Source organism: Hemiscyllium ocellatum, chromosome 2, assembly GCF_020745735.1.
Source record: "Hemiscyllium ocellatum isolate sHemOce1 chromosome 2, sHemOce1.pat.X.cur, whole genome shotgun sequence".
Taxonomy (NCBI): Eukaryota; Metazoa; Chordata; class Chondrichthyes; order Orectolobiformes; family Hemiscylliidae; genus Hemiscyllium; species Hemiscyllium ocellatum.
The window spans coordinates 6,833,089-6,860,012 of record NC_083402.1 but is presented as its reverse complement, the minus strand read 5'-3'; the positions used below and the strand labels follow the sequence as shown (position 1 = coordinate 6,860,012).

Sequence of the window (26,924 nt, the reverse complement as noted above, 5' to 3'; positions counted from 1 at the left end):
ATTGCTCACAGAACAAAGCTTTTCACTGTGCCTCGGTACACATGACAATAAATTCAATTCAATTCAATTCACCTCCTCATTCTAGATTCCCCCACATGAGAAAGCATCCTCTTGGCATCCATCCTTTCACTCCCTCTCCCCAAATCTTATTTCACACTCCTTCTCCAGCTTTCTCTCTCTCTATCAATTTCTGTAACATTTCCTTTCCTCGATTTCAACCTCCCCCTCTTCTGTAACTCTTTCTCTCTGTTTTCTATCTCATGCCATTTTCTCTCACTCGCAGTCTCTTTCTCTCTTTCACAGGTTTTGAACTGTTGGAATTACATATTGAAGCTGATGTTCACCCTGATGATCTCACTTACATGTTCAGTAAACCACAGATGGGTACTGTTCACACCATGAGAAAATGTTCCTGGTTTAATTAACACATTAATGATAGTTAAGACACACCAGAGCTACTTGAGACAATCAACAGCTACACAAGTGAAATTAGAAATTTAAAGCTGGAGAGAATCCTGCACAGCCTAGCCTCTTTCGAGCACCAATCAAATCGACAACCTCTACCATTCAGCACATCAAGTCCACACTGCCTTTCCAAAGAGCATCGCATCCCACTACCCTCTCCCTGCATTTCCTATGGTTAATTCACCTAACCTGCTTATCCCTGGACACTAGGGAAATTTAACATGGCCAATCCAACTAACCCACACATCTTTGGACTGTGGGTGAAAACCAGAGAACTTGATAGAAACCCACACAGACATGGGGAGAATGTGCAAACTCTGCACAGTCAGTCACCGATGCTAGAATTGAACGCAGGTCCCTGGCACTGTGAAGCAGCAGTGCTAACCACTGAGCCACTGTGTCATCCTGAAGATGAATTCAAGATTTATCATGATGAATGAACTCCCTAACTTTAAATAATGTTAATCTTGTTAATGTGGATCCTGCTTCACAGTTACACCCGAAATGTCGACTTCTCCACCTCCTGAAGCTGCCTGGTTTGTGCACCTCCTGTCTCACTCTGTCGAAGCACTCTATAATCTGTATGTCCTTGCATACTATGATCTGCCTGTACTGTTCACAAACAAAGCTTTTCACTGTACTTAGGTACACGTGACTACAATAAATCAAATTAAATCAAGCCATCTAGAAGGGCAAGGCTCCAAGCCACTTACTTTCCGGAGCTTGAAATACCGTGGGCGGCACGGTGGCACAGTGGTTAGCACTGCTGCCTCACAGCGCCTGTAGACCCGGGTTCAATTCCCGACTCAGGCGACTGACTGTGTGGAGTTTGCACGTTCTCCCCGTGTCTGCGTGGGTTTCCTCCGGGTGCTCCGGTTTCCTCCCACAGTCCAAAGACGTGCGGGTCAGGTGAATTGGCCAAGCTAAATTGCCCGTAGTGTTAGGTAAGGGGTAAATGTAGGGGTATGGGTGGGTTGCGCTTCGGCGGGTCGGTGTGGACTTGTTGGGCCGAAGGGCCTGTTTCCACACTGTAAGTCTAATCTAATCACTGTCCCTTCACTGTCACTGGGTCAAAATCCTGGAATTTCCTCCCTAACACCACTGTGGGTGTCCCAACACTAAATGGACTGCAGTATTTCAGAGAAGGCTAAGAAGACAGCTCATTTCAAGAAGGCACCTTTTCTAGGGCAATGAGGGATGGTCAATAAATGCTGACCAAGTCAATGATGCCCAAACACCATGAAAAAATAAATTAATTACATGGAAAATAACGCCGCCCACAATATTCCAGCTGTGGTCTCAGCTGCAAACATCTCAAACTGCAAATTACAACATTCAGTTGCCTTCCTAATTCTGTGTCTGGGTATCTTACAAGGTAATCGGGAAGGAACTGAGGAATGGATTAGGAGAGCAAAAAGGGGGAATGAAAAAGCTTTAGCTGATAGGATTAAGGAAAACCCCAAAGTGTTCTACACTTATGTGAGGAACAAGAGGATGGCCAGAGTGAGGGTACGGCCAGAGTGAGGGTACGGTCATTGAAGGATGGTGGAGGGAAATTGCGCCTGGAGTCAGTCGAAGGAGGGGAGGTCTTTAATGAATACTTTACTTCAGTATTCATTAAGGAGAGGGACCTTGACATTAGTGAGGACAGCATGAAACAGACTAATATGCTAGAACGGTTTGATGTTAGGAAGGAGGATGTGCTGAAAATATTGAAAAACAAAAGGGTAGACAAATCCCCTGGGCCAGATGGGATATACCCTAGGGTACGACAGGAAATAAAGGAAGAGATTGCTGCGCCTTTGGCGATGATCTTTTTTATGCTCACAGTCCACTGGAGTAGTGCCAGATGAATGGAGGGTGGCAAATGTTATTCCCTTGTTCAAGAAAGGGAATAGGGATAATCCTTGGAATTACAGACCAGTCAGTCTTACGTCTGTGGTGGGCAAAGTATTGGAGAGGATTCTGAGAGACAGGATTTAAAATTACTTGGAAAACCATAGATTGATTACAGATAGTCAGCATGGCTTTGTGAGGGGCAAGTCATGCCTCACAAACCTTACTGAATTATTTGAGGATGTGACAAAACACATTGATGAAGATCAAGAAGAGGGTATGGTGTATATGGATTTTATCAAGGTGTTTGATAAGGTTTCCCATGGTAGGCTCATTCAAAAACTAAGGAGACATGCGATACAGGGAAACCTGTCTGTCTAGACACAGAATTAGCTTGCCCATAGAAGACAGTGGGTCGTGGTAGACGGCAAGTATTCCGCCTGGAGCTCAGTGACCGTCGTGTTCCATAGGGATCAGTTCTGGGACCTCTGCTCTTTGTGATTTTTATAAATGACTTGGATGCGGAAGTGGAAGGGTGGGTTTGTAAGTTTGCTGATGACACGAAGGTTGGTGGAGTTGTGGATAGTGTGGAGGGCTTTTGTAGGTTGCAACAGGACACTGCTGCAAATGTGTTGCTGGTCAAAGCACAGCAGGCCAGGCAGCATCTCAGGAATAGGGAATTCGACGTTTCGAGCATAAGCCCTTCATCAGGAATGAGAGAGAGTAGCCAGGCAGGCTAAGATAAAAGGTAGGGAGGAGGGACTTGGGGGAGGGGCGGTGGAGGTGGGATAGGTGGACGGAGGTCAAGGTGAGGGTGATAGGTCAGAGTGGGGTGGGGGCGGAGAGGTCAGGAAGAGGACTGCAGGTTAGGAGGGCGGTGCTGTGTTGAGGGAACCGACTGAGACAAGATGGGGGGAGGGGAAATGAGGAAACTGGAGAAATCTGAATTCATACCTTGTGGTTGGAGGGTTCCCAGGCGGAAGATGAGGCGCTCCTCCTCCAGCTGTCGTGTTGTTATGTTCTGCCGGTGGAGGAGTCCAAGGACCTGCATGTCCTCGGTGGAGTGGGAGGGAGAGTTAAAGTGTTGAGCCACGGGGTGATTGGGTTGGTAGGTCCGGGCGGCCCGGAGGTGTTCTCTGAGGTGCAGCGGATGCAATAGATGATGTGTGTGGAGGTACAGGTGAACTTGTGGCGGATATGGAAGGATCCCTTGGGGCCTTGGAGGGAAGTGAGTGTGGAGGTGTGGGCGCAAGTTTTACATTTCCTGCGGTTGTAGGGGAAGGTGCCGGGGGTGGAGGTTGGGTTGGTAGGGGGTGTGGTGGAGGTTGGGTTGGTGGGGGGTGTGGTGGAGGTTGGGTTGGTGGGGGGTACTTTTACTTGCAATGGGACACTGACAGGATGCAAGGCTGGGCTGAGAAGTGGCAGATAGAGTTCAACCTGGAAAAGTGTGAAGTGATTAATTTTGGAAGGTGAATTTGAATGCAGAATACAGGGTAAAAGGCAGGATTCTTGGCAGTGTGGAGCAACAAAGGGATCTTGGGGTCCATGTCCTTAGATCCCTCAAAGTTGCCACTAAGTTGATAGGGTTGTTAAGAAGGCGTATTGTGTGTTGGCTTTCATTAACAGGGGGAATGAGTTTAAGAGCTGTAAGGTTATGCTGCAGCTCTACAGAGCCCTGGTTCGACCACAGTTGGAATATTGTGCTCAGTTCTGATCACCTCATTATAGGAAAGATGTGGACACTTTAGAGAGGATGCAGAGGAAGTTTACCAGGATGTTGCCTGGACTGGAGGGCATGTCTATGAAGAAAGGTTGACACAGTTAGGGTTTTTCACACTGGAGTGAAGAAGGATGAGACATGACTTGATAGAGGTGTACAAGATTCTAGATTAGTGGTGCTGGAAGAGCACAGCAGTTCAGGCAGCATCTGAGGAGCAGTAAAATCGACGTTTCAGGCAAAAGTCCTTCATCAGGAATAAATGTGTACAAGATGTTGAGAGGCATAGATAGAGTGGGTAGCCAGAGTCTTTTTCCCAGGGCGGAAACATCTATCACAAGGGGGCATAATTTTAAGGTAATTAGAGGAAGGTTTGGGGAGATGTCAGAGATAGGTTAATATGCAGTGAGTGCTGGGTGAGTGGAATGCACTGCCAGCAGTAGTAGTACAGTCAGATACATTAGAGACTTTTAAGCGACTCTTAGATAAGCACATGGAAGATATTACAATGAAGGGTACGCAGGTTAGTCTGATCTTAGAAAAGACTGGCACAATAATGAAGGCTGAAGGGCCTGTGCTGTGCTGTACTGTTCTACGTTCACCTTGTGATTCATATCCAGCACACCCAGATCCATCTGTAATGTGTAGTTTTACAACCTGCCTCCATTTAAAAAGGTAAACTGTTTTTCTTTTCTTCCTGCTAAAGAGGAAAATTTCACATTTTCCCACTTAATTTTCCATTTGCCCAATTTTCCCCACTCACTGAATCCAACTCTACTTCTTTGCAGATTTCTTCTGTCCTCTTCACAACTTACTCTTCAATTTTTCTTTGCATTGCCAGCAAATTTAGCTATTGTGATTTTGGGCCATTCACCTGAATCATCAAAATAGAGTGTAACGAGCTTGGTTGGGATGATCCAGCACTGAGCACTGGTTACATCTTGCAAAACTGGGTGGTATAGTGGACAGTGAAGAAGGTTATCTAAGAAGACAAAGACATCTTAATCAATTGGGTTAACAGAGCAGCAGATGGCATTTAATTTGGATAAATGTGAGGTAACAAACAAGCAAGCAAGCTAGGGCAAGACTAATCCAATTAATGGCAGGGCCCTGGGAAGTGTTGTAGAACAGATAGACCTAGAGATTCAGGTACATAATTCTTTGAAGTTTGTGAGACATGTAGACAGGGTGATTAAGGCATCATTTAGCATGCCTGTCTTCATTGCTCAGATCTTTCAGTATGGGAGGTGGGATGTCATGTTGAGGTTGTTCAGGACGTTGGTGAGACCCCTTCTGGAATACTGTGTACAGTTTTGGTTGCCTGTTATAGGAAGGATATTACTAAACTGGGGAGGGTTCAGAAAATATTTATCAGGATGTTGGCTTGAATGAAAGGTTTGAGTTATAAACATAGGCTGGATAGGCTAGGACTTTTTTCACTGGAGCACAGCAGTCTGAGGGGTGACCTTATAGGGGGTTTACAAAATCACGAGCGGCATGGACCTTTTCTGTAGGGTGGAGGAGCTCAAAAACAGGGGCATAATTTTACGGTGCAAGTAAAAAGATTTAAAAAGGACACGAGGGGCAATTTTTTTTTTACACCAAGAGTGATTCATCTGGGAATGATCTGCCAGAGGGAGTGGTGAATGCAGGTACAGTTACAGCATGTAAAAGACATTTGGATAAGTATATGAATAGGAATGGATGGGAACAATATAGGTCAAACACAGGCAAGTGGGACATGTCAGAATGAATCAGTTGACTAAAGGGTATGTTTCTATGCAGTATGACTCTATAACCCAAAAAAGGACCCATTCATGCCTTCTCTGTTTCCTATTCTAGTCAATCTTCCAAATAGCTGACATGTTACCACCTCCACAACAGGCTCTTAATTCTCTTTTCAAGCTTCTCCTGTGACACTTTGTGGAAACCTCCGTGCCTCATTATCCACAATGCTTGTTAATTCCTCAAAGATTTGTGCAGTAGCATTTCCCTTTCACAAAACCATGTTGACTGTACCTAACTGAATTATTATTTTCTAAGTTTCATTACTATCAAACACCATCAAGGCAGGTACGGCCTTGGGGTTAGTGTAAACACCAATTTTGCTCTGTCGTATTCTGAATCACAGAATTGTTATGGCACAAAAGGAGGCATTTCCAACCATCATATCTGCACCAGTTCTATTCCCTTGTATCAATCTCCTGTCCTTTCACCATAACCTTGCACACCATCTCTATCCAAATTATCATTCAATGCGTTCTTGTTTACCTCAACTGAACCAGCCTCCACCACATTTCCAGGCAGCACACTCCAGACCCTAACCATTCACAGTCTGGAAAAGCTTTTTCTCACACCATCCTTGCCTTTTCTCCCCCCAAATTACTCTTGCTTCTTTTGTACATCACTTTAAATCCATGCCCTTTCTTTTTTACTTTTACAAGTATGAATAGCTTCTCTCTATCTATTCTATTCAGCCCCCTCATGATTTTGAAAACCTCTATCAAATCCCCTCTTGGCATCCTTCTTTTCAGAGAGAACAATCCCAATTTCTTCAATCTATTCTCATCAGTGATGTTTTTCAAACCTGGAACCATTTTTGTAAATCGCTTCTGCACTCTCTCTGATGCATTCACATCTTCTGTGGTACACTGTGGTGCCCACAACTGTACACAATATTCCAGCTGCAATCTAACAACTGGCTTGCACAAATTCAACAGCACCTCCTTGCTGTCCCTATTAATAAAACTGAGGATGCTATATGTTTTATCAACTGCTCTCTCCATCTGTCTTAGCACCTTCAAAGACCTGAGTACATATATAACCAGCTCCCTCTGCTCTTGCATTCCCTTTAGCATTATAACCCCCGTTTTATAGTTTTTCATTGATCTTCCAAACTAAGTGCATCTCCTCGCACTGCACTACATTGAACCTTATCTGCCACCTGTCCATCCACTCCACCAACTTGTCAATGTCCTTTTATAATTTTAGTCTCCTCACATGATAACAATTCTCCTAATTCTGTGTCATCTGCAAGTTTGAAATTGTTCCCTGCACATGAAGATCCAGATCATGAATGTATATCAGGAAAAACAAGGGTCCCAATACAAACTCCTGGGGAATTCTGCACCCTAACCCTTCTCCAGCCTGAACAATATCCAATGACCTTTACTCTCTGTCTCCTGTCACTTGGACAAATTTGTATCCACACTGCTACTGTCTCCTTTTATACCATGACCTATTCCTTTCCTCACAAGGAAGTCATGCAATTATATCAAACACCTTCTTGAAATCCATCTATGCCACATTATTTGCGTTATCCTCATTGACCCTTTCTGTTACCTCTTCAAAGAATTCCAGGAAGTTAGTTAAACACGATTTCCCCTTTAGAAATCCATGCTGTGTCATCTTGATCAACACAACTTTTCCCATGTGAATACTAATACTGAACAATTATTTCTTGAATAGTTAAACTAATAGCTCTGTCCTTACTGGGAACAAGGCTGTAATGTTTGGAATTCTCCAGTCTTCCAGTATCTGTCCTGAGTCCAAGCAAAATGAAAGATTATGGTCAGTGCCTCCACAATTTTTACCATCTGTTCCTTCAAAATTTTTGCGCGTATGTTATCAGGTCCCAATATGTTATTAACTTTAAGTGGCAACAATCTGTACAAGACTTCTTTCTTATTAATTTTGAACACTTCTACCACCAGCAGCCCCCACCCCCCCCACCCCACCCCACACTCCCTGCAATTTGTCACCATGGCCTAGGCAGCAGCAGCAGCATCCTTTGTCATAAAAAGAGATGGGAAGTATTCATTTAACACCTCAGCCATGCCCCATACCACCATATGTTCAAACATTCACAGGACAGTGGCAGCATGGGGCTAGATACACAGTAAAGCTCACTCTACACTGTCCCCATCAAACACTCCCAGGACAGGGACAGCATGGGGTTAGATACAGAGTAAAGCTCCTTCTACACTGTCCCCATCAAACACTCTCAGGACAGGGACAGCACAGGTTTAGATACAGAGTAAAGGTCCCTCTATATTGTCCCCATCAAACACTCCCAGGACAGTGGCAGCATGGGGCTAGATACACAGTAAAGCTCTCTCTACACATCCCCCATCAAACATTCCCAGGACAGCGACAGCACAGGATTAAATACAGAGTAAAGCTTCATCTACACTGTCCCCATCAAACACACCCAGGACAGGGACAGTATGGGGTTAGATACAGAGGAAAGCTTCCTCTACACTGTCCCCATCAAACACTCCCAGGATAGCGTCAGCACAAGGTCTATTGAAAAGATTCCATACTTACAAGAGGAGTATATTTGCACAAAGCAAGTCCTTGAACTCAAAAATTCTGTAGTTGTCAGTACATGACGTCATCACAATTCATGATTATCAGTTGAAATCCTTCTTTACAGTGATGGTCGACAGGATCTACATAATAATGACGATGACACAGCAGGGGGCAATGAGGTAAAGGGATACACGCTCTTCTATCACTTTATTCCATCTGAATCCTTTCATGGTTCATACATCAGTAATGTACAGTCATATCACATCAATAGCTTCACCATCCACAGAGGTGATTTAAACAGGAATCAATCAAGCATATGCTGCGCTGTGGAATTGCAAAAGCACTCCTTCACTCCTGTAATTTAAATCCTGAGTATTAATCTTTTCAAACATCCTTTTCTCTGCTACATAACTGTAAAAAACCAAAACCTACTCCATTTATTCATGCCCTATATCCACATAAATTAAGCCCATTTCCGTGTACTTGATAACCCATTGGCCACATCTCATTCTTAACTACACCCATTAACCATAAGATATTGGAGCATAAACTGGCCATCCAGCCCATTGCACCTGTTTCACTATTCAATGAAATTATGGCTGCTATGATAATCCTTAACAGCACTTTCCCACCTTTTCCCTATCACCCTTGATTCCCTTACCCATTAAAAATCTGGTCTCTCTAAGCCTTCAATATACTAAATGACCCAGCCCCAACTGCCCTCTGTGGGAAAGACTTCCACAGATTCACTCCCTTCTAGGAGAAGAAACTCCTCCTCATCTCTGTCTTAAATGGGTGAGCCCTTATTCTAAGATGATGCCCTCTTGGTCGTAGGGTCTCCCATAAGGAGAGACAAACTGTCGATATCTATCCTGTCAAGTCCACCAAGAGTGCTATATTTTAAATAAGATCACCTGCCATTCTTCTACATTCCCATGAATACAAAGCCAATCTACTCAATCTCTCCTCATAAGAGGGTCCCTCCATCCCTGCTATCAGCCAAGTGAACCTTCTCTAGGTTGCTTCCAATACCAGTATACCTTTCCTTAGATAACGGGACATTTGCTTTTTCCATAGGCCTTCTCTTTTTAGATGCTAGCTTCTTGTGATTTATGCAGAAGGATCCCTCAAATCCCTCTGTGCTGTTGCTTTCTGCAGTCTTTCTCCACTTGAATAATATTCATCTCCTCTAATCTTACTGCCAAAGTGAAGAACCTTCCATTTCCCCACTTTATACTCCACAGCATAGAAAATTAATTCAGAGTGTGCTTATAACCTTCAGTATGTCACTGTCCTCCTCAGAAACACCATTTCAGTTCTACAAAACCACGGTCCCAATGAACTGCCAACAATATCACCAACCCCACCTCCACCCTGTCAGAATATCTCTCAAACATCAGGATATTGCCAGCTCACTGATGCTCCAGAGTCCTTCCTGCTTGTGTTCCCCTGTCTTAGACATGTGCTGCAGTCAGTGACACTGTCTTCTATCCAATGACTCGAGATGCTTCCCACTTGTGAAATTCATCACAGCACCCCAGTATTCTGAATGAACTTTGATATCAACAGAATTACCACTTGGTTTTTATATTCTATGTCACATGAGATTAAGTCTCGATCTCAACTGTTTCATTTTTAAGATTCAACGATCTGTATTCTGTCGTCAATATCCTCCTCCACCCCAGCCATTACCCTCTGTCCTTCCACAGCCTTCCAAGGTAGTCACAGGGACATGACCATGGTGATCCTCTTATGCTAAATTCCACCTGTCACTATCAAACCCAATTCCCAATCACGCACAGATCCCTTTGATCTTCTGAACATGGCTAAGATAGGATTGAGTCCAACAGCCTAACAACTGAGTTCTGCATTACTTCGGGGTCCTCTGTAACTGTTCACTGCTCTTCATGGATTCACAGAGTCACTGCTTGACTCACAAAGTGTCACTAGCATAAACTATTCAGCTCGAGTTCGGTGGGGCAGATCTCACATAAACTGCATGATTTGTCACAGATAATTATCACAGAGAATATTACAGTATGTTCCTTAGGAGTCAGTGACAGGGATAAAGTGTACACATGGCTGTGGGAGGGGGATTGAATGGGGGCATACGGTCAGTAATGGAGGGGAGGAAAGTATATGGGGCTGTAGAAGGGGGATCAAATGGGGTGGGTCGAGTCAGTGATAGGGGTAGAGTGTACACAGGGCTATGGGAGGGGGATTAAATGGGGATGGGTCGAGTCAGTGATGGGGTAGAGCATACACAGGACTATGGGAGGGGGATTAAATGGGGATGGGTCGAGTCAGTGATAGGGATAGAGTGTACATGGGGCTGGAGGTGGGGGATTAAGTGGGGGTGGGTCGAGTTAGTGATAGGGGTAGAGCGTACACAGGGCTGTGGGAGGGGGATTAAATGGGGGTGGGTCAAGTCAGTGATAGGGATAGAGTGTACACAGGGCTGTGGGAGGGGGATTGAATGGGGCCATAGGGTCAGTAATGGGGGGGGAGGAAAGTATATGGGGCTGTAGGAGGGGAATCAAATGGGGGTGGGTCGAGTCAGTGATAGGGGTAGAGTGTACACAGGGCTGTGGGAGGGGGCTTAAATGGGGTGGGGTAAGGTCAGTGTTGGGGTGGGAGAGAGTGTACATGGGGCTGTGGGAGGGAGATTAAATGGGAGGAGGGGGGTAAGGTCAATGATAGGGGGAAGAGAGTGTACCTGGAGGAACAGAGAAATTGGGACTTTGTTTATTAGTTGGTTTTCATCAATAAATACACTAATATGATGGCTGACTATAAGGGAGAGCGATATCCTGCAGTGGATTAGTGAATATTTAAGCTCAGTCAAATGGCATAGCTTTTCAGTTCCAAACAGCCCATCATGAATTGCTGACATTTACCTCACATGTTGGTCTATCAGACTGCCCAGGCTGTCTTTATGTACATGAATTATAGAGGACCAAATATCTGGGTGAATTCAACTCAGCAATGCTTCAGGAGGGTGAGGAACAGGTGTCAACAAGATAGTGCACACCTCTCACTCAATTAGTTACTGATCTCCAGTCTGAGAACTTGCTGAGGTGGAGACTGGGTTTGCGAGGGAGTGGCGAGTGGGGAAGGAGTCAGGTAGGCAGAGGTTTGAGAAGGTGCGCGCACTGGGGTAGGCAGAGGATTGAGGGAGTTGGGAGAGGGAACAGGAGAGTTGGAAGGGGGTCGGGAGGGAGTGGGAAATTGGTGTTGGGAGGAGTGGAGGTGGGAATGGACTTGGGAGGGTTGGGAAGTGGGATGGGGATTGAGATTAGGAGGGTGTGTGGAAGGGGATGGGGAGTGGGGTTGGGGAATTGATATTGGGAGAGGGTGGGGAGGATGAAAATGGGCTGTCCACCGATGCCCCTGTCTTCTCAGTGTTAGATGGTGGGCCGGAGGTGTATGGCAGGGCTGTTGGGCCGAGCAGCGAGGATGTAGATCGCGTTTTCCCTCAGGAATGTCTTCCAGTCTACACGCCTGTGAAAGGAAGCAGGAAAACTGTCAGGGAAACTGCTCAGAGTCACACACTAAGAATTATTGGTTTGTTTAGACCAGATTCAAAGGAGTCTCTCGTTTACAATAGTATCCATGGTGACAGAACCCACAGCCTGTTGTCACAGAAGGAGATCTGTATAAAAATGTCAAACGGGTGACGAGAAAAGATCAGTCAGGAACAGGTGAAGAAGCAGAAAGCCATGATAGAGAGGACTGAAAGGAAGAGCAGGAACTAAGGAAAACAGAGAGGAAGAGGGATATAGAGGAAGACTAAGAAAGAAAATGGAAAGAGAGGGGGGAGGGGCAGAGGGGAGGGCAGGAGAATTGGAGAGAGAGTGAAAGAGAGCACGAGAGAGAGAGCACGCGAGAGAGAGAGAGAGCAAGAGAGAGAGTGAGATACATCAATTGACCCACAGACAGAGAGATAATGAGTGGAGATAGAGAGGTCTACCTGTAAAGGAAGAAAAAGAAATTTCAGAACAATATAGAACTGAAAAGAGAAACAAAAAGAAAAGGACTGAGCGGACAGATGAGAAAGTGTGAAGTAGAAAGTAGGAGCTACAATGACTCAGTACTTAGCCCTGCTGCCTCACAAAGGAAAGGCCCTAGGTTCAATTCCAGCCTTGGGTGATTGTCTTTATGGAGTTTGTATGTTCTCCCACAGGCTAGGTGGACTAGCCATGGTAAATGCAGGGTTATGGGGATAGGGTGGAGTGCTGGGTCTGATTGGGATACTCTTCGGAGGGCTGGTGCAGACTCCATGGCCTGACTGTATGATCAGGACAGCAGAGCCTTTTTTAAAATAGTTATCCAGGAGTGGGTTCCATAAGGTTAATATTGTTTTATAAGAGGTACCCAGCAGTGAATTACAGACTGAATCTAATCAAGGGATTCAGGGATGGTTTATGGAGAGAACAACAGATACCAGGGGTGAGTTACAGACTGCAATCTAATCGAGGGTTTCAGGTGATGTATATAGAGAATAACAGATACTTGGGAGTGAATTCCAGACTGGATGATTCCTAAAGGGGTGTTTTTTATCGTTGGAAGTTTTATTTGCTCCCCACTGACTTGAAGGAGGATTCTGTCGCTCGGGGGTTGGTTTGTTCTGTGCAGTTATTTGGTTTCAGAGACATGTGCCTCAGCACCCACCTGTTCTCCTCCTGCTCTCGGCTGAGCAGGGTCTTCTCCTGTGCCCTCCCACGCCCTCTGCTGGCTGGGCTGCTCTCAGAGATGGGTCCAACATGACTAATGCTGTCAACAAGGAGAGAGAGAGATGGGCTTTTACCATTTTAACATTGGCACTGGCAATGACAGGGAAATCACGACAGGAATAGATAGAGGACATCCAATCCCTGAACTTCGTGCCATTATCCAGTGAGCTTAGTGGATTTTTAAAAAAAGATTATTCTCATATCTCTGGAGCAGGTGCAACTTGAACCAGGGCCTCCTGAATCAGAGTTGGATGCACTACCTTGGTGGCACAAGACCCCCTAACCTGCACACATACACTATTCTCCTGCCTTTGGGAAATATCAGTCGATATTTTTATCCAGCAAAATTTGCCTTGCAATATGCAATTCGCCCAGTCATAACAGATTTCTGGAGGCCATACCTCAGGTTTGCAATACCCTTTGAATGAAGAATTACTGCATGACAACACCCTGAACAGGCTAGGTCTAATATAAACAGCCAGTGCTGGAGACACTAAGCAGGTCTGACAAGGTATGTGAAAAAAGAGAGATAGAGAGAGAGCAAGACAGCGACAGCGAGAGAGAAAACGAGAGCAAGAGAGAGAGTTAACATTTTGAATTCAATATTATTTGAGTGGAGGCAAAGTGATTGTAACACGGTGGCTCAGTGGTTAGCACTGCTGCTTAACAGCACCACCCTGAAGTGATTGCCTGTGTGGGTTTCACACATACTTCCTGTGTCTGTGTGGATTTCCTCCCATTGTCGAAAGATGTGCAGAATTAGATGTGGGGTTATGTAGAAGGCTGGATCTGAGTAGGATGCTTTTTTGGAGGGTTGGTATGTGCTAAATGGCCTCTTTCAGCACAGTAGGAATTCTATGAAAATAGAATACAGTGTTCCTGGTCTGAAATCGATGAATGCCTTCACTAGCTGTAATCTTATTAAAGGCAGAGCAGACTCAAGCGACCAAGTGACCTATTCATGCTCCTAACTCATGAGCTTGTACATTCTGACAGCATCACTCTAAGCTTGACTCTGATCTCCAGCATCGGCAATCCTCACTTTCGCCTGAGAAACAGTGTAGGTCAGCAAGCCCAAGGGGTGATCGGGAAATAAGTCTTGCACCAAGGTTAAGACACGGTTTTAGGTGACTGTATATTTACAGAAGTTAGAATGCATTGGAATAGTCAGCTCTAGAAGTCATGAAGACACGGATGAGATCTTCTGCAACAGAAGAGCTGGAGCAGGTGGTCAGTCTCAGTGATGGCACAACCCGAAGGTCGGAAGGTCATTTCAGGATCCAATGTGTTCGTCATTTATTTGCACACTGATGCCAGGGAGAGTGAGTGGGCAGCTAGGGAACAGATTTCAGAGCTGGGGATGAAACAATGGCTTCAGTTTTACCAGTACTCGACATTGGATGCACAGTCTGATAATTTAGCAACAGTGGAGGAGCTGACAGTGGTGATGGGCAGGTAGAGCTGAGTATCATCAGGGTCAGTGTAAACATCAATGCTGTGCTTTTCAAATGAAGTCACTGTGGGGCATTGTGTAGATGGCAGACAATTAGAGCAGGACTGTGTTGGTAAGTCCCTCATGTCATTGATAAATTCACAGTAAAGTGGCAGTGTAATTAGATGTAATTATTCCTTGTGATTATCATGATAATAAGCAAATTAGAAAGGCAGGTAAATTGTGCTAAACAATTACAGACACTTCAGCCCTGAAGTTGATTCCTGGGATAGCTGGGCTGACACATGAAGAGAGACTGCATCTATATTCACTGCCATTTAAAAGAATGAGGTGGGGATCTCATTAAAAACCCAAACCCTGTAATAGGATTATACAGAGTAAATGCAGTAAACTTGGCCAAATTGGCCATAAACAGGTCCAGGCAGCGGGCCGTGGAGGGGGTCGTGAGGGCCGACTGCCTGCCCATCTTCCGTGGTTACGTTAGGGCCCGGGTGTCCTTGGAGAGGGAGCACGCGGTGTCCACCAACACCCTGGAGTTGTTCAGGGAGAGGTGGGCGCCGCAGGGAGTGGAGTGCATCATTTCCCCCTCCAACTCTATTTTGATTTAGTCCCTGCCCTCCCCTTCACTGTTTGATCACACAGCATTGCCCTTTGTGAGGGGCACTGCTTGTCACTGGCCACTCAGGTGTTTTCCTATCTTCCTGGTGGTGGAAATTGAATAAAGATTCATACACCTTGTGTCTCTCACTGTGTCTCACACCTGCACACACACACCATGGGTGCTGGGGAAAAGAAAAAAAGAAAAAAAAAGAAAAAAAAAACTTGGGAAAAAAAAATGCAGTAAACTGGTTCCGGATAACTGGGAAGCCCAGAACCAGGGTCACAGTCTAAGGATACAGAATAGGCTGTTTAGGACTGAGGTAAAAACAATGACTGCAGATGCTGGAAACCAGATTCTGGATCAGTGGTGCTGGAAGACCACGGCAGTTCAGGCAGCATCCAAGGAGCAGCAAAATCGATGTTTTGGGCAAAAACCCTTCATCAGGAATAAAGGCAGTGAGCCTGAAGTGTGGAGAGATAAGCTAGAGGAGGGTGGGGGTGGGGAGAAAGTAGCATAGAGTACAATGGTTGAGTGGGGGAGGGGATGAAGATGATAGGTCAGGGAGGAGACGGTGGAGTGGATAGGTGGAAAAGGAGATAAGCAGGTAGGACAAGTCTTGGGGACAGTGCTGAGCTGGAAGTTTGGAACTGGGGTGAGGTGGGGAAGGGGAAATGAGGAAACTGTTGAAGTCCACATTGATGCCCTGGGGTTGAAGTGTTCTGAGGCGGAAGATGAGGCGTTCTTCCTCCAGGCATCTGGTGGTGAGGGAGCGGCGGTGAAGGAGGCCCTGGACCTCCATGTCCTTGGCAGACTGGGAGGGGGAGTTGAAATGTTGGGCCACGGGGCGGTGTGGTTGATTAGTGCGGGTGTCCCGGAGATGTTCCCTAAAGCGCTCTCTTAGGAAGTGCCCAGTCTCCCCAAGGTAGAGGAGACCGCGTCGGGAGCAACGGATACAATAAATGATATTAGTGGATGTGCAGGTAAAGATTTGATGGATGTGGAAGGCTCCTTTAGGGCCTTGGATCGAGGTGAGGGAGGAGGTGTGGGCGCAGGTATTACAGTTCCTGCGGTGGCAGGGGAAGGTGCCAGGATGGGAGGGTGGGTTGTAGGGGGGCGTGGACCTGACCAGGTAGTCACGGAGCATCTCAAACATCAAAAACTGTAAGTACAACAAACTTTTATCTACCCATCTCCATAACCAATGCTCCTCAAGCATTCCAGAAAATTCCCCCCGTCTCTGCAACTACTTGGACTCCATTAGACATGCGACTGATGCAGCTGCCACCCCCACACTGATTGATGATGTCACTTCCGCCCCTATCATGGCCATTCCCACAACCACTTCCGTCCCTCAGAATTCCTCATGCATCACACGTGACATCACTTCCGCCCCTCACGTCATCGCTGATGCCACACGCATAGTGACTTCCGCCACTCCTACTGCTGTGTCTGCCACCACTTCCGCCTCCACCAACACCATTCACCAGCATTCTGCTGACACGCCCCCCACAGACCCCACTGTCACTATCCCCACCCCCCAGAACCCCGAGGGGAACACTATCCCTGCTCCTGACTCCCCCATTCCCCCCACCATCACACCCACTTCAGTTACAGGTTCTGCCCCCACTCCCAGCTCCACACCCACATCAGATCCCAGCTCCCAGCCCTGCCGAGTTTTCACCATCCCTCCAGACCTTCCCCATATACGTTCGAGACACCACGCATGCCCTCCACCTCCTCCAAGATTTTCGTTTCCCCGGCCCCCAGTGCCTCATCTTCACCATGGATATTCAATCCCTCTACACCTCCATCTGCCATGACCAGGGCCTTCAAGCCCTCCGTTTTTTCCTCTCTGAGACGTCCCTAACAGTACCCTTCCACCGACACTCTCATTCGTTTGGCCGAACTGGTCCTCACCCTTAACAATTTCTCCTTTGAATCCTCCCACTTCCTCCAGACCAAAGGGGTAGCCATGGGCACACGTATGGGCCCCAGCTATGTCTGTCTCTTTGTTGGCTACGTAGAACAGTCACTCCCCACCTCTTCCTCCGCTACATTGATGACTGCATTGACACCACCTCATGCTCCCGCGAGGAGGTTGAGCAATTCATCAACTTCACCAACACATTCCACCCTGACCTCAAATTTACCTGGACCATCTCTGACACCTCCCTCCACTTCCTGGACCTCTCCATCTCCATTAATGACGACCGACTTGACACTGACATTTTTTACAAACCCACCAACTCCCACAGCTACCTGGATTATACCTCTTCCCACCCTACCTCTTGCAAAAATGCCATCCTCTATTCTCAATTCCTCCGCCTCCGTCGTATCTGCTCCCAGGAGGACCAGTTCCACCACAGAACACACCAGATAGCCTCCTTCTTTAGAGACTGCAATTTCCCTTCCCACATGGTTAAAGATGCCCTCCAACGCATCTTGTCCACACCCCATACCTCCGCCCTCAGACCCCAACCCTCCAACCGTAACAAGGACAGAACGCCCCTGGTGCTCACCTTCCACGCTACAAACCTTCGCATAAACCAAATCATCCGCCGACATTTCCGTCATCTCCAAAAAGACCCCACCACCAGGAATATATTTCCCTCCCCACCCCTTTCCGCCTTCCACAAAGACCGTTCCCTCTGTGACTACCTGGTCAGGTCCACGCCCCCCTCCAACCCACCCTCCCATCCTGGCACCTTCCCCTGCCACCGCAGGAACTGTAAAACCTGTGCCCACACCTCCTCCCTCACCTCTATCCAAGGCCCTAAGGGAGCCTTCCACATTCATCAAAGTTTTACCTGCACATCCCCTAATATCATTTATTGTATCCGTTGCTCCCGACGTGGTCTCCTCTGCATTGGGGAGACTGGGCACTTCCTAAGAGAGCGCTTTAGGGAACATCTCCGGGACACCCGCACCAATCAACCACACCGCCCTGTGGCCCAACATTTCAACTCCCCCTCCCACTCTGCCAAGGACATGGAGGTCCTGGGCCTCCTTCACCGCCGCTCCCTCACCACCAGACGCCTGGAGGAAGAACGTCTCATCTTCCGCCTCGGAACACTTCAACCCCAGGGCATCAATGTGGACTTCAACAGCTTCCTCATTTCCCCTTCCCCCACTTCACCCTAGTTCCAAACCTCCAGCTCAGCACTGTCCCCATGACTTGTCCAGACTTGTCCTACCTGTCTATCTCCTTTTCCACCTATCCACTCTACCCTCTCCTCCCTGACCTATCGCCTTCATCCCCTCCCCCACTCACCTATTGGACTCTATGCTACTCTTTCCCAACCCCACCCTCCTTTAGCTTATCTCTCCACGCTTCAGGCTCTCTGCCTTTATTCCTGATGAAGGGCTTTTGCCTGAAACGTCGATTTTGTTGCTGTTTAGGACTGAGTTGAGGAGAAATTTCCTCATCCAGAGTGGTGAGCCTATGGAATTCTCTGCCATAGAATGTTGTGGAGGTCAAAACATTGAATATTTTTGAGAATGAGTTAGATATAGTTCTTGGGGCTAAAGAGATCAAAGGATATGGAGAGAAAGCGGGAACAGAGTATCGAATTGGATGGTCAGCCATGATCACATTGAATGGCGGAACAGGCTCAAAGGGCCAAATGGCCTACTCCTGCTCCTATTTTCTATATTTCAATGAACTGAGTGAGATGGACTGCTCACTTGTTTTCTTAGCACTCGCTCAGTTAGCACCGACCTACATGCTCTCAGTATCCATTCTTCCTTTGCCTTACCTTACCAGGCCAGGCTGTACTGTGCCAGACCCTGCTGCGCAGTGCCAGGCCATGCTGGACCATGCCTGGTAATCTCAGCCTCAACTCCCATAAGACCGTAACATATCTGGGAAGAATTAGGGTCATTCAGCCTGTACAGTCTGCTCCACCATTCGATCATGGCCGATACGTTTCTCAACGCCATTCTCTTGCTTTCTCCCCATAACCCTTGATTCCCTTACTAAACAAGAGCCTATCTATCTCTGTCTTGGTCTCCACAGCTCTCTGCAGCAAGGAGTACCACAGATTCACCAACACCTGGCTGAAGAAATTCCTCCTCATCTCAATTCTAATAGTTCGCCCCTTCACTCTGAGGCTGTGCCCTCGGGTCCTTGGTTATTTAAAGCATCTGTCTGATAAACAGGTAGGCTGTTGGTTCAGATCACAGCAGTGCCTGTATCTTACTTTAGAAACCTTATTTAAACTCCCCTCGAATGCCATGCTGTAAATGTGAGGTTACCCATTTTGGTAGGAATAACAGCAAAATGGCTTATTATTTAAATGGTGAAAAATCACGGCGTGCTGCTGTGCAGAGGGACCTTGTGGATGAACCATAAAAAGTTGGTCTGCAGGTGCAGCAGATACTTAAGAAGGCAAATGCAATATCGTCCTTCATTGTTAAAGGGATGAATTTTAAAAACAGGGAGGTGATGCTGAAACTATAATCCGCTGGTGAGGCCACACCTGCATCCAGTTTTCGTCTCCTTACTTGAGAAAAGATGTACTGGCACCAGAGGGAGTGCAGAGGAGGTTCAGCAGGTTGATTCCGGAGTTAAGAGGGTTGGCTTATGAGGGGAGATTGAGTAGACTGGGATTATATTCATTCGAATTTGGAATAATGAGGAGGGGGAGAATCTTATAGAAACATATAAAATGATGAAGGGAATGGATGAAATAGAAGTAAGGAGGTTTCCACTGGCAGGCGAAGCTAGAACTAGGGGGCATAGCCTCAACATAAGGGATTTCGGACTGAGTTGAGGAGTAAGTCCTTCACCCAAAGGATTGTGAATTTGTGGAATTCCCTGCCCTGTGAAGCTGTTGAGGCTATTTGTTGAATCTTTTTAAAATGAAGATAAACAGATTTTTGAACAGTAAAGGAATTAAGGGTTATGGTGAGCAGTCGAGTAAATGGAGCTGAGGCCATAATCTTACTGAATGGCAGAGTAGGCTCAATGGGCCAGATGGCCTACTCCTGCTCCTATTTCTTACGTTCTCATGTCATAGTCTCCCTGTCAGTGGAAATATCATCTCCACATCCACTCTATCCAGGCCTCAGCATTCTGCAGGTTTCAATCCTTCTAGAGTCTACCAAATACAGACCCAGAATCCTCAACTGCTCCACACATAACAAGCTCTTCATCTCCAGGATCATTCTTGTAAACTGCCAGTGGACCCTCTCCAACGCCAGCACATCCTTCCTTAGATACGGCATGCAGAACTGCACAGAATATTCCAAACGTGCTCTGACCAGGGCCTTATACAGCCTCAGCAGTATATCCCTGCTAATGTATTCTAGGACTCTTGAAATGAATGCTAACATTGCATTTGTCTTCCTAACTGGTGACTGAACCTGCCTGTTAACCTTAAGAGAATCCTGCACCAGGATTCCCATTTCCCTCTGTGCTCAGATTTCCAGTCTTCTCATGTTTCGAAAATAATCAGACCTCTATTCTTCCTACCAAACACATAACCTCAGACTTGACCACATTGTATTCCATCTGCCACTTCCTTTCCCACTCTGAGCCCATCCAAGTCCTTCTGCAGTCTCTCACTTCCTCAACACCACCTGCCCCTCCACCCATCTTTGTGTCATCTGCAAACTTGGCAACAATTCCCTCAGTTCTTTCATCCAGATTGTTAATGTATAACATAAATGGTTGTGGTTGCAACACTGATCCTTGTGGAACTCCAGCAGTCACTAGCCGCCATCCTGAAAAAGACCCCTTAAGCCCCACTCTCTGCCTTCTGTCAGTCAACCAATCCTCTATCCTTGCCAGTACCTTACACTAACACCATGGGCTCTTATTTTACTCAGCAGCCTCCTGTGCAGCAGCTTGTCAAAACCTGCTGGAAATCCAAATAGATCACATCCACTAACTCTCCTGTGTCTAATTTGTTCTTACCTCTTCAAAGATCGCTTGCAGATTTGTCAGGCATAACCTTCCCTTGACAAAGCTGTGCTGACTCGGTCCTATTATACCATGCATTTCCAAGCATTCGGCAATCTCATCCTTAGTTTTGGACTCCAAAATCTTATTAATGACCAAGGTCAGGTTAAATGGCCTATAGTTTCCTATCTTCTGCCTCTCTCCCTTCTTAAACAAGGTTATTACATTAGCCATTTTCCAGTCCTCTGGCCCTCTCCTTGACCGCAGTCATTCCCTAAAGATCAATGCCTTCACAATCTCCTCAGCTCTCTCTTTAAGAGAGTGTAGCTCTTCTGATCCAGGTGATTTATCCACCTTCAGACCTGTTTCCACATTGACCATCTCCTAGTGATGGCCACTACACTCAATTCTGCCCCTGAATCACTTGAAGTTCTGGTATTGTCACAAATCTCATCCCTTCATATTCTAAAAGCTGTCCCTTGGCCCAAATAGACTCTGTCCTTGATTATTTCAGAGGGGCAATAAACCGGGATAGACTCTAATCAGTCTGGTTTGGTACAGAGTTGGAAAGGATATATGTCAACAGGTGAGGCTTCAGTCCAAAGTGGTCATGCTTTAGAAGTGACCTGTATAATGAAAGTGGAGTGGTCAGCTCTCTAGCTGAGCTGAGCAGTTTTAGTTCATTCTTCAACTGGAAAGTTCACAGGGAGCTGTGTGGAAATTCTCTCTTTCTGCCCTTCAACTGCACCCTGTAAGCATGTGTTCCATTTTTTCTGGGTTTTAAAGGGAATTTGCTTATTGGGACTGTTGTGTATATTCGGAACAGCATAACTAAGTCTAGCTGGATAGGTTGAGTTCTGAAGGGATTTTTTATATCGTTCTTTGTGTTTCATTGTGTAATTTTGTGAATAAAGTTTTTGTCTGCTTAAAATCTAGGAGTCAACCTAGCTGTCTTATTCCGGGTAATTCTCACTGTACACTTACCGAAACAAATTGCAAAATTAGGACCTAGAGCTGCCTGCTTAAGAACATTTTGAGTGGTCTGGCCTAGTCCATAACAGACTGGGGGGTCTTTGCGGGATTTTAAACAGCGAGCGGTAGATGCTAATGTTTTTATTTCGGGTGTTAGCTTGGTTGGGTAGACAAAGCTTGGGATAGCAATGGTTCTTTCAGTCACCAAAAGTTTTCTGAATGTGGATGCGGTGTTGGAAGTTTTGCAAAACGGTGAATAAGACCAAGTTGCAAGAATTAGTGGAGAAGCTGGAATTGGAACTGCCTGTCTCTGTGAGGAAAGGAGAGATGATTACAGCAGTAGCTCGGCATTTAAACTTGCTGAAGAAACCATCAGAATCTATAGAGATGGCAAGAATTTAATTGCAAATGAAGCAGCTTGAGTTGGAGGCGAGAGATAAGGAAAGGGCAGCAGAAATGAAACAGTTTGAGTTACGATTAAAAGCAGAAGAGAGGGAGGATGAGAGAGCAGAGAAAGAAAAAGAGAGAGCTTTTGAACTTCAAAAACTGACACTTAAAAAGGAAAGTCAGCTTAAAAGGCTGAAGATAAACGCTGAGGGTAAACCTAATGAGGAAGAGAGTGAGGATGAGTAAGGCCCTGGTAGTCAGAAGCCCAGTGAGAAACTGTTTAAGTATGTTCAAACATTGCCTACATTTGATGAGAAGGATGTGGAAACCTTTTTCATCTCTTTTGAAAAGGTGTCAATACAAATGCAGTGGCCAGTGGCAACGTGAGTTTTATTGATCTAAACGAAACTTGTAGGTAGGGCTAGTGAGGTATTCACATCCCTATCAGAGGAGGTATCTGGGGAGTATGAGGAGGTGAAAAAAGCCATTTTAAGTGCATATGAGCTTCTACCATAAGCCTATAGACAACGTTTCAGGATTCTAAGGTGGGATCCAGGCCAAAACTATCTTGAGTTTGAAAGGACCCAACAGGGTAATTTCGATAGATGGATAAGAACTTTAAAAATTGAGCAAACCTATGATGTCCTTAAATCGTAATTATTTTGGAGGAAATCAAAAATTCACTGCCTGAAGTAGTGCAAACTCATGTGGAAGAGCTGAGAACAGCAAGATTAGCAGCTGAAGTGGCTGATGATTGAGCTGGTCTATAAAACACAGTTTGGCTTCCAGAATCAATTTCAGTCCTATAGGGATAGAAATTGGGGCAAAGGGAAATCCTCGTGTGGAAAGGGAAAGGTAGAACTCAGCAAAGATCATAAGGATAATTTAGCACAGGGTGAAAAAGAAACTCTTGAGGGGGACAAAGAAATTAAAAAGCTCCGGTGTTTTCATCATAATAAGGTGGGCCACACAAAATCACAGTGTTGGTGGGCTAGGAGAGATCCAGATATAGGAAAACCAGACAAAAAGCACAAGGGAAGTTAGACAACTGCCTCAGAGTGTACAAGATGATCAGAGGTTAGTTAAGGCTGGTGAAGGGCTTGTGCCCGAAACGTCGATTCTCCTGTTCCTTGGATGCTGCCTGACCTGCTGCGCTTTAACCAGCAACACATTTTCAGCTCTGATCTCCAGCATCTGCAGACCTCACTTTTTACACTAAGGAGGAAGTGCCAGATCTGCTTAAAAAATATATACACCAGGATAGAGTTTATTCACATAGTCCAGGAGTAATAGGTAAGGAGATTACAATAGTAAGGGACACAGGATCCTTTCAGTCTGTAATGCTGAAGGGTGAGGATATATGCGCTCCTGAGAGACTTGCCAGAAAAGGTACTTGTAACAGGAATTCATGTTGAGACAAAAAGTGCTCAGTTATGTAAAGTAAGGCGAGAGAGTCCAGAGAAGAGTGAAGAAATTGTGGTAGGAGTAATGGACAAACTCTCAGCTCCACGTATACAATTTGTCCTTGCAAATGATATCGCTGATTCACCGGTAGGCATGCTGCCTACTCTAGTTGAAAAATCAGTGGAGACGCAGGCAACTGGAGAATGTTTATCCAGGAATTTTCCTGGTTGTGTGATCACAGAAGCACAAGCTAAAGCAGGAGGGATCAAAAGGACATGGTGTTATCCGAAACTTTCTTTGATCAGGTAAGTGGCACAGAGAAGGCGCAAATAGGTAAACACGCGAGTATTTTTTAGCACTGCTAAACTGATTGAGTTACAGCAGAAAGATGAGAGGTTAAAACAGTTATATCAAAAGGCATGTACTGAGAAAGAAAGTGAATGCATTCGTGTATGTTATTATTTAACAAATTATGTTTTAATGAGGAAATGGAGACCATCACACATTCAAGCAGATAAAAAATGGGCAGAAATTCATCAAATTGTTCTGTCAGTAGGATATAGAAAGGAGGTGCTGCAAGTGGCACATGAGCTACCACTTGGAGGACATTTAGGAGTGAGGAAAACACAGGCTAAAATACAAAGACATTTTTATTGGTCTGGACTACACAAAGATGTAGTTGAATTTTGCCAGACATGTTAGGTAATTGGAAAACCACAGGCAGTAATAAAACCTACACCTTTAATACCTATTCCAGCATTTGAGGAACCTTTTCACAAGAGTCTTGATTGATTGCATAGGTCCCCTACCACAAACAAAAAGTGGAAATAATTATTTATTAACAATGATGGATGTGTCCACTTGATTTCCAGAGGCAATCCCATGAAACAACATCACAGCTAAAAGGGTTGTTGAAGAATTACTTAACCTTCTTTTACTAGATACGGACTGCCAATAGAGATCCAGGATCAAATTTCACATCCAAACTATTCAAGGAGGTTATGGATAATTTGGGAATAACGCAATTCAAAACTACTGCATACCATCAAGAATCGCAGGGACACTAGAGAAATGGCATCAAACATTAAAGACAATGTTAACGGCTTATGGTCAGTAGTATCCAGATGATTGGGATAAGGGAGTTCTATTTGTACTTTTTGCGATCAGAGATGATCCAAATGAATTAACCAAATTCAGTCAATTTGAATTAATTTTTGGGCATGAAGTAAGAGGACCATTAAAATTGATTAAGGAGAAATTAATAAGTCAGAATTCAGAGACCATTCGTTTGGACAATGTGTCAAATTTTAGAGAACAATTAAACAGAGCTGGAGAGTTGGCTAGACAGCATTTAAAAGTATCCCAGCATACAATGTAACAGGAAGTGGACAACAAATCACAAATTCGCAATTTTGCTATCAGGGATAAGGTATTGGTGTTACTTCTAGAACAGGTGAGCCTTTAAAAGCAAAGTTTAGTGGACCATATCAAATGGAGAAGAAGTTGAGTGAGGTGAACTACTTGATAAGGACTACAGACAGGAAGAAATCTCACAGAGTGTCATGTGAAAATGCTCAAAAGGTATTTTGATAGGGAAGGAAAGCAAGAGGTGAAGGTGCTCATGATTACAGCACAGAAGGAAGAACCGAGTTCAGAGGATTCTGAATTGGATGTTCCTCAAATTAAATTGGACAATGAGGAAGTTGTCAAAAATTGAGATAAATTATTGAGTTACCTTCCACAAGAAAATTGAAAAGACCTGAAAGAGTTCTTACTATCACATGGAGAGTTATGCGAAAATAAACTGGGAAGTACTAACCTAATTGTGCATGATATAAAGATAGGAAATGCTGTTCCAATTAAGCAACATCCTTATAGGCATAACCCTCTAAAGTTGGCACAGGTTCAGAAGGAGATAGAGCACATGCTCCAAGATGGCATAATCGAAGTGAGTTATAGTGACTGGAGCTTACCAATAGTCATGGTGCCAAAACCAGATGGTACCCAACAGTTATGTGTGGACCATCGCAAAGTCAACGCCGTTACAAAGACTGATGCATATCCAATTCCACGGTTGGAAGACTGTGTCGAAAAAGTAGGACAAGCAACTTACATTTCTAAGTTGGACTTGCTCAGAGGCGATTGGCAAGTACCTCTGTCAGAAAGAACAAAGGCAATTTCGGCTTTCGTAACGCCAAATGGACTATATCAGTTCAAAGTCAAGCCATTTGGTACAAAAAACGCTCCAGCCACATTTCAGAGACTGACTAATAAGGTCATTGCCAAATTATCCAACTGTGTGCTGTACATTGATGACCTGGTGATTTTTAGTCACTCATGGAAGGAACATTTACAGCATTTATCGGCCTTGTTCGATCGACTTTGGAAGGCAAGCTTAGTGGTAAACCTAGATAAAAGTGAATTTGCCAAAGCCCAAATCACCTTCCTGGGTCATGATATTGGACATGGACAAATGGCCCCCAAGAGATGCCAAAATGAAAGTAATTGGGGAATTTCCCACAGCGATGGAAAAAGCAGTACTATGGTTCTGGGGGGTTGAGTGGATTTTATCGAAAGTTTGTGCCAAACTTTAGCAGAGTGGCTGCTCCACTTACCGAATTGTCAAAAAAGGGCAAGAAGTTTCAATGGACAGCGGCCTGTCCAAAGGCATTTGACAGCCGAAACACTTTGTTAACCACTGCCCCAGTATTAGCCACACCAATTACACAAAGCCTTTCAAGGTGGCTATCGATGCCAGTGATGTGGGTTTCGGTGCAGTGCCCCTGAAGGAGGATAGAAAGACCCATGGGGTATTTTTCCAGGAAGTTCAATGTTCATCAGCAGAAATATTCAAGGGTGGAGGAAGAAACTTTAAGCTTGGTGTTGGCATAAACAACATTTCAGTGTTTATATTACCAGCAATGCACCTGAGACAATCGTATACATTGATCACCACCCATTGACATTTGTGAAAAATTTTAAGGACAAAAATGCCAAACTGTTTAGTTGACAATTGTGCAGGTGGCAGGTCGCGAAAACGCTATTGCCGATGTGTTATCGAGACTCAAATGAGATACGGAGGCATTCGGTGGTGGGTTTGTCGCGGCCTGAATTTGCATGTGGTTGTGCACGTTTACCTGTTT

The 26,924-nt window shown here is 45.3% G+C and overlaps 1 protein-coding gene across 1 annotated transcript in view; it reads right to left on the bottom strand.

Annotated features, from left to right (window-relative positions):
• Positions 1 to 11,733: 11,733 nt before the first annotated feature.
• phf24 (PHD finger protein 24) overlaps positions 11,734 to 26,924 on the bottom strand; it is a 54,261-nt gene continuing 39,070 nt past the window's right edge. The window contains exons 6-7 of the mRNA XM_060842445.1: positions 13,001 to 13,102; positions 11,734 to 11,830 (exon numbers count right to left, since the gene is read on the bottom strand). Coding sequence (XP_060698428.1) covers positions 11,734 to 11,830; positions 13,001 to 13,102 — 199 coding nt within the window. The remainder of the gene's footprint in view (positions 11,831 to 13,000; positions 13,103 to 26,924) is intronic.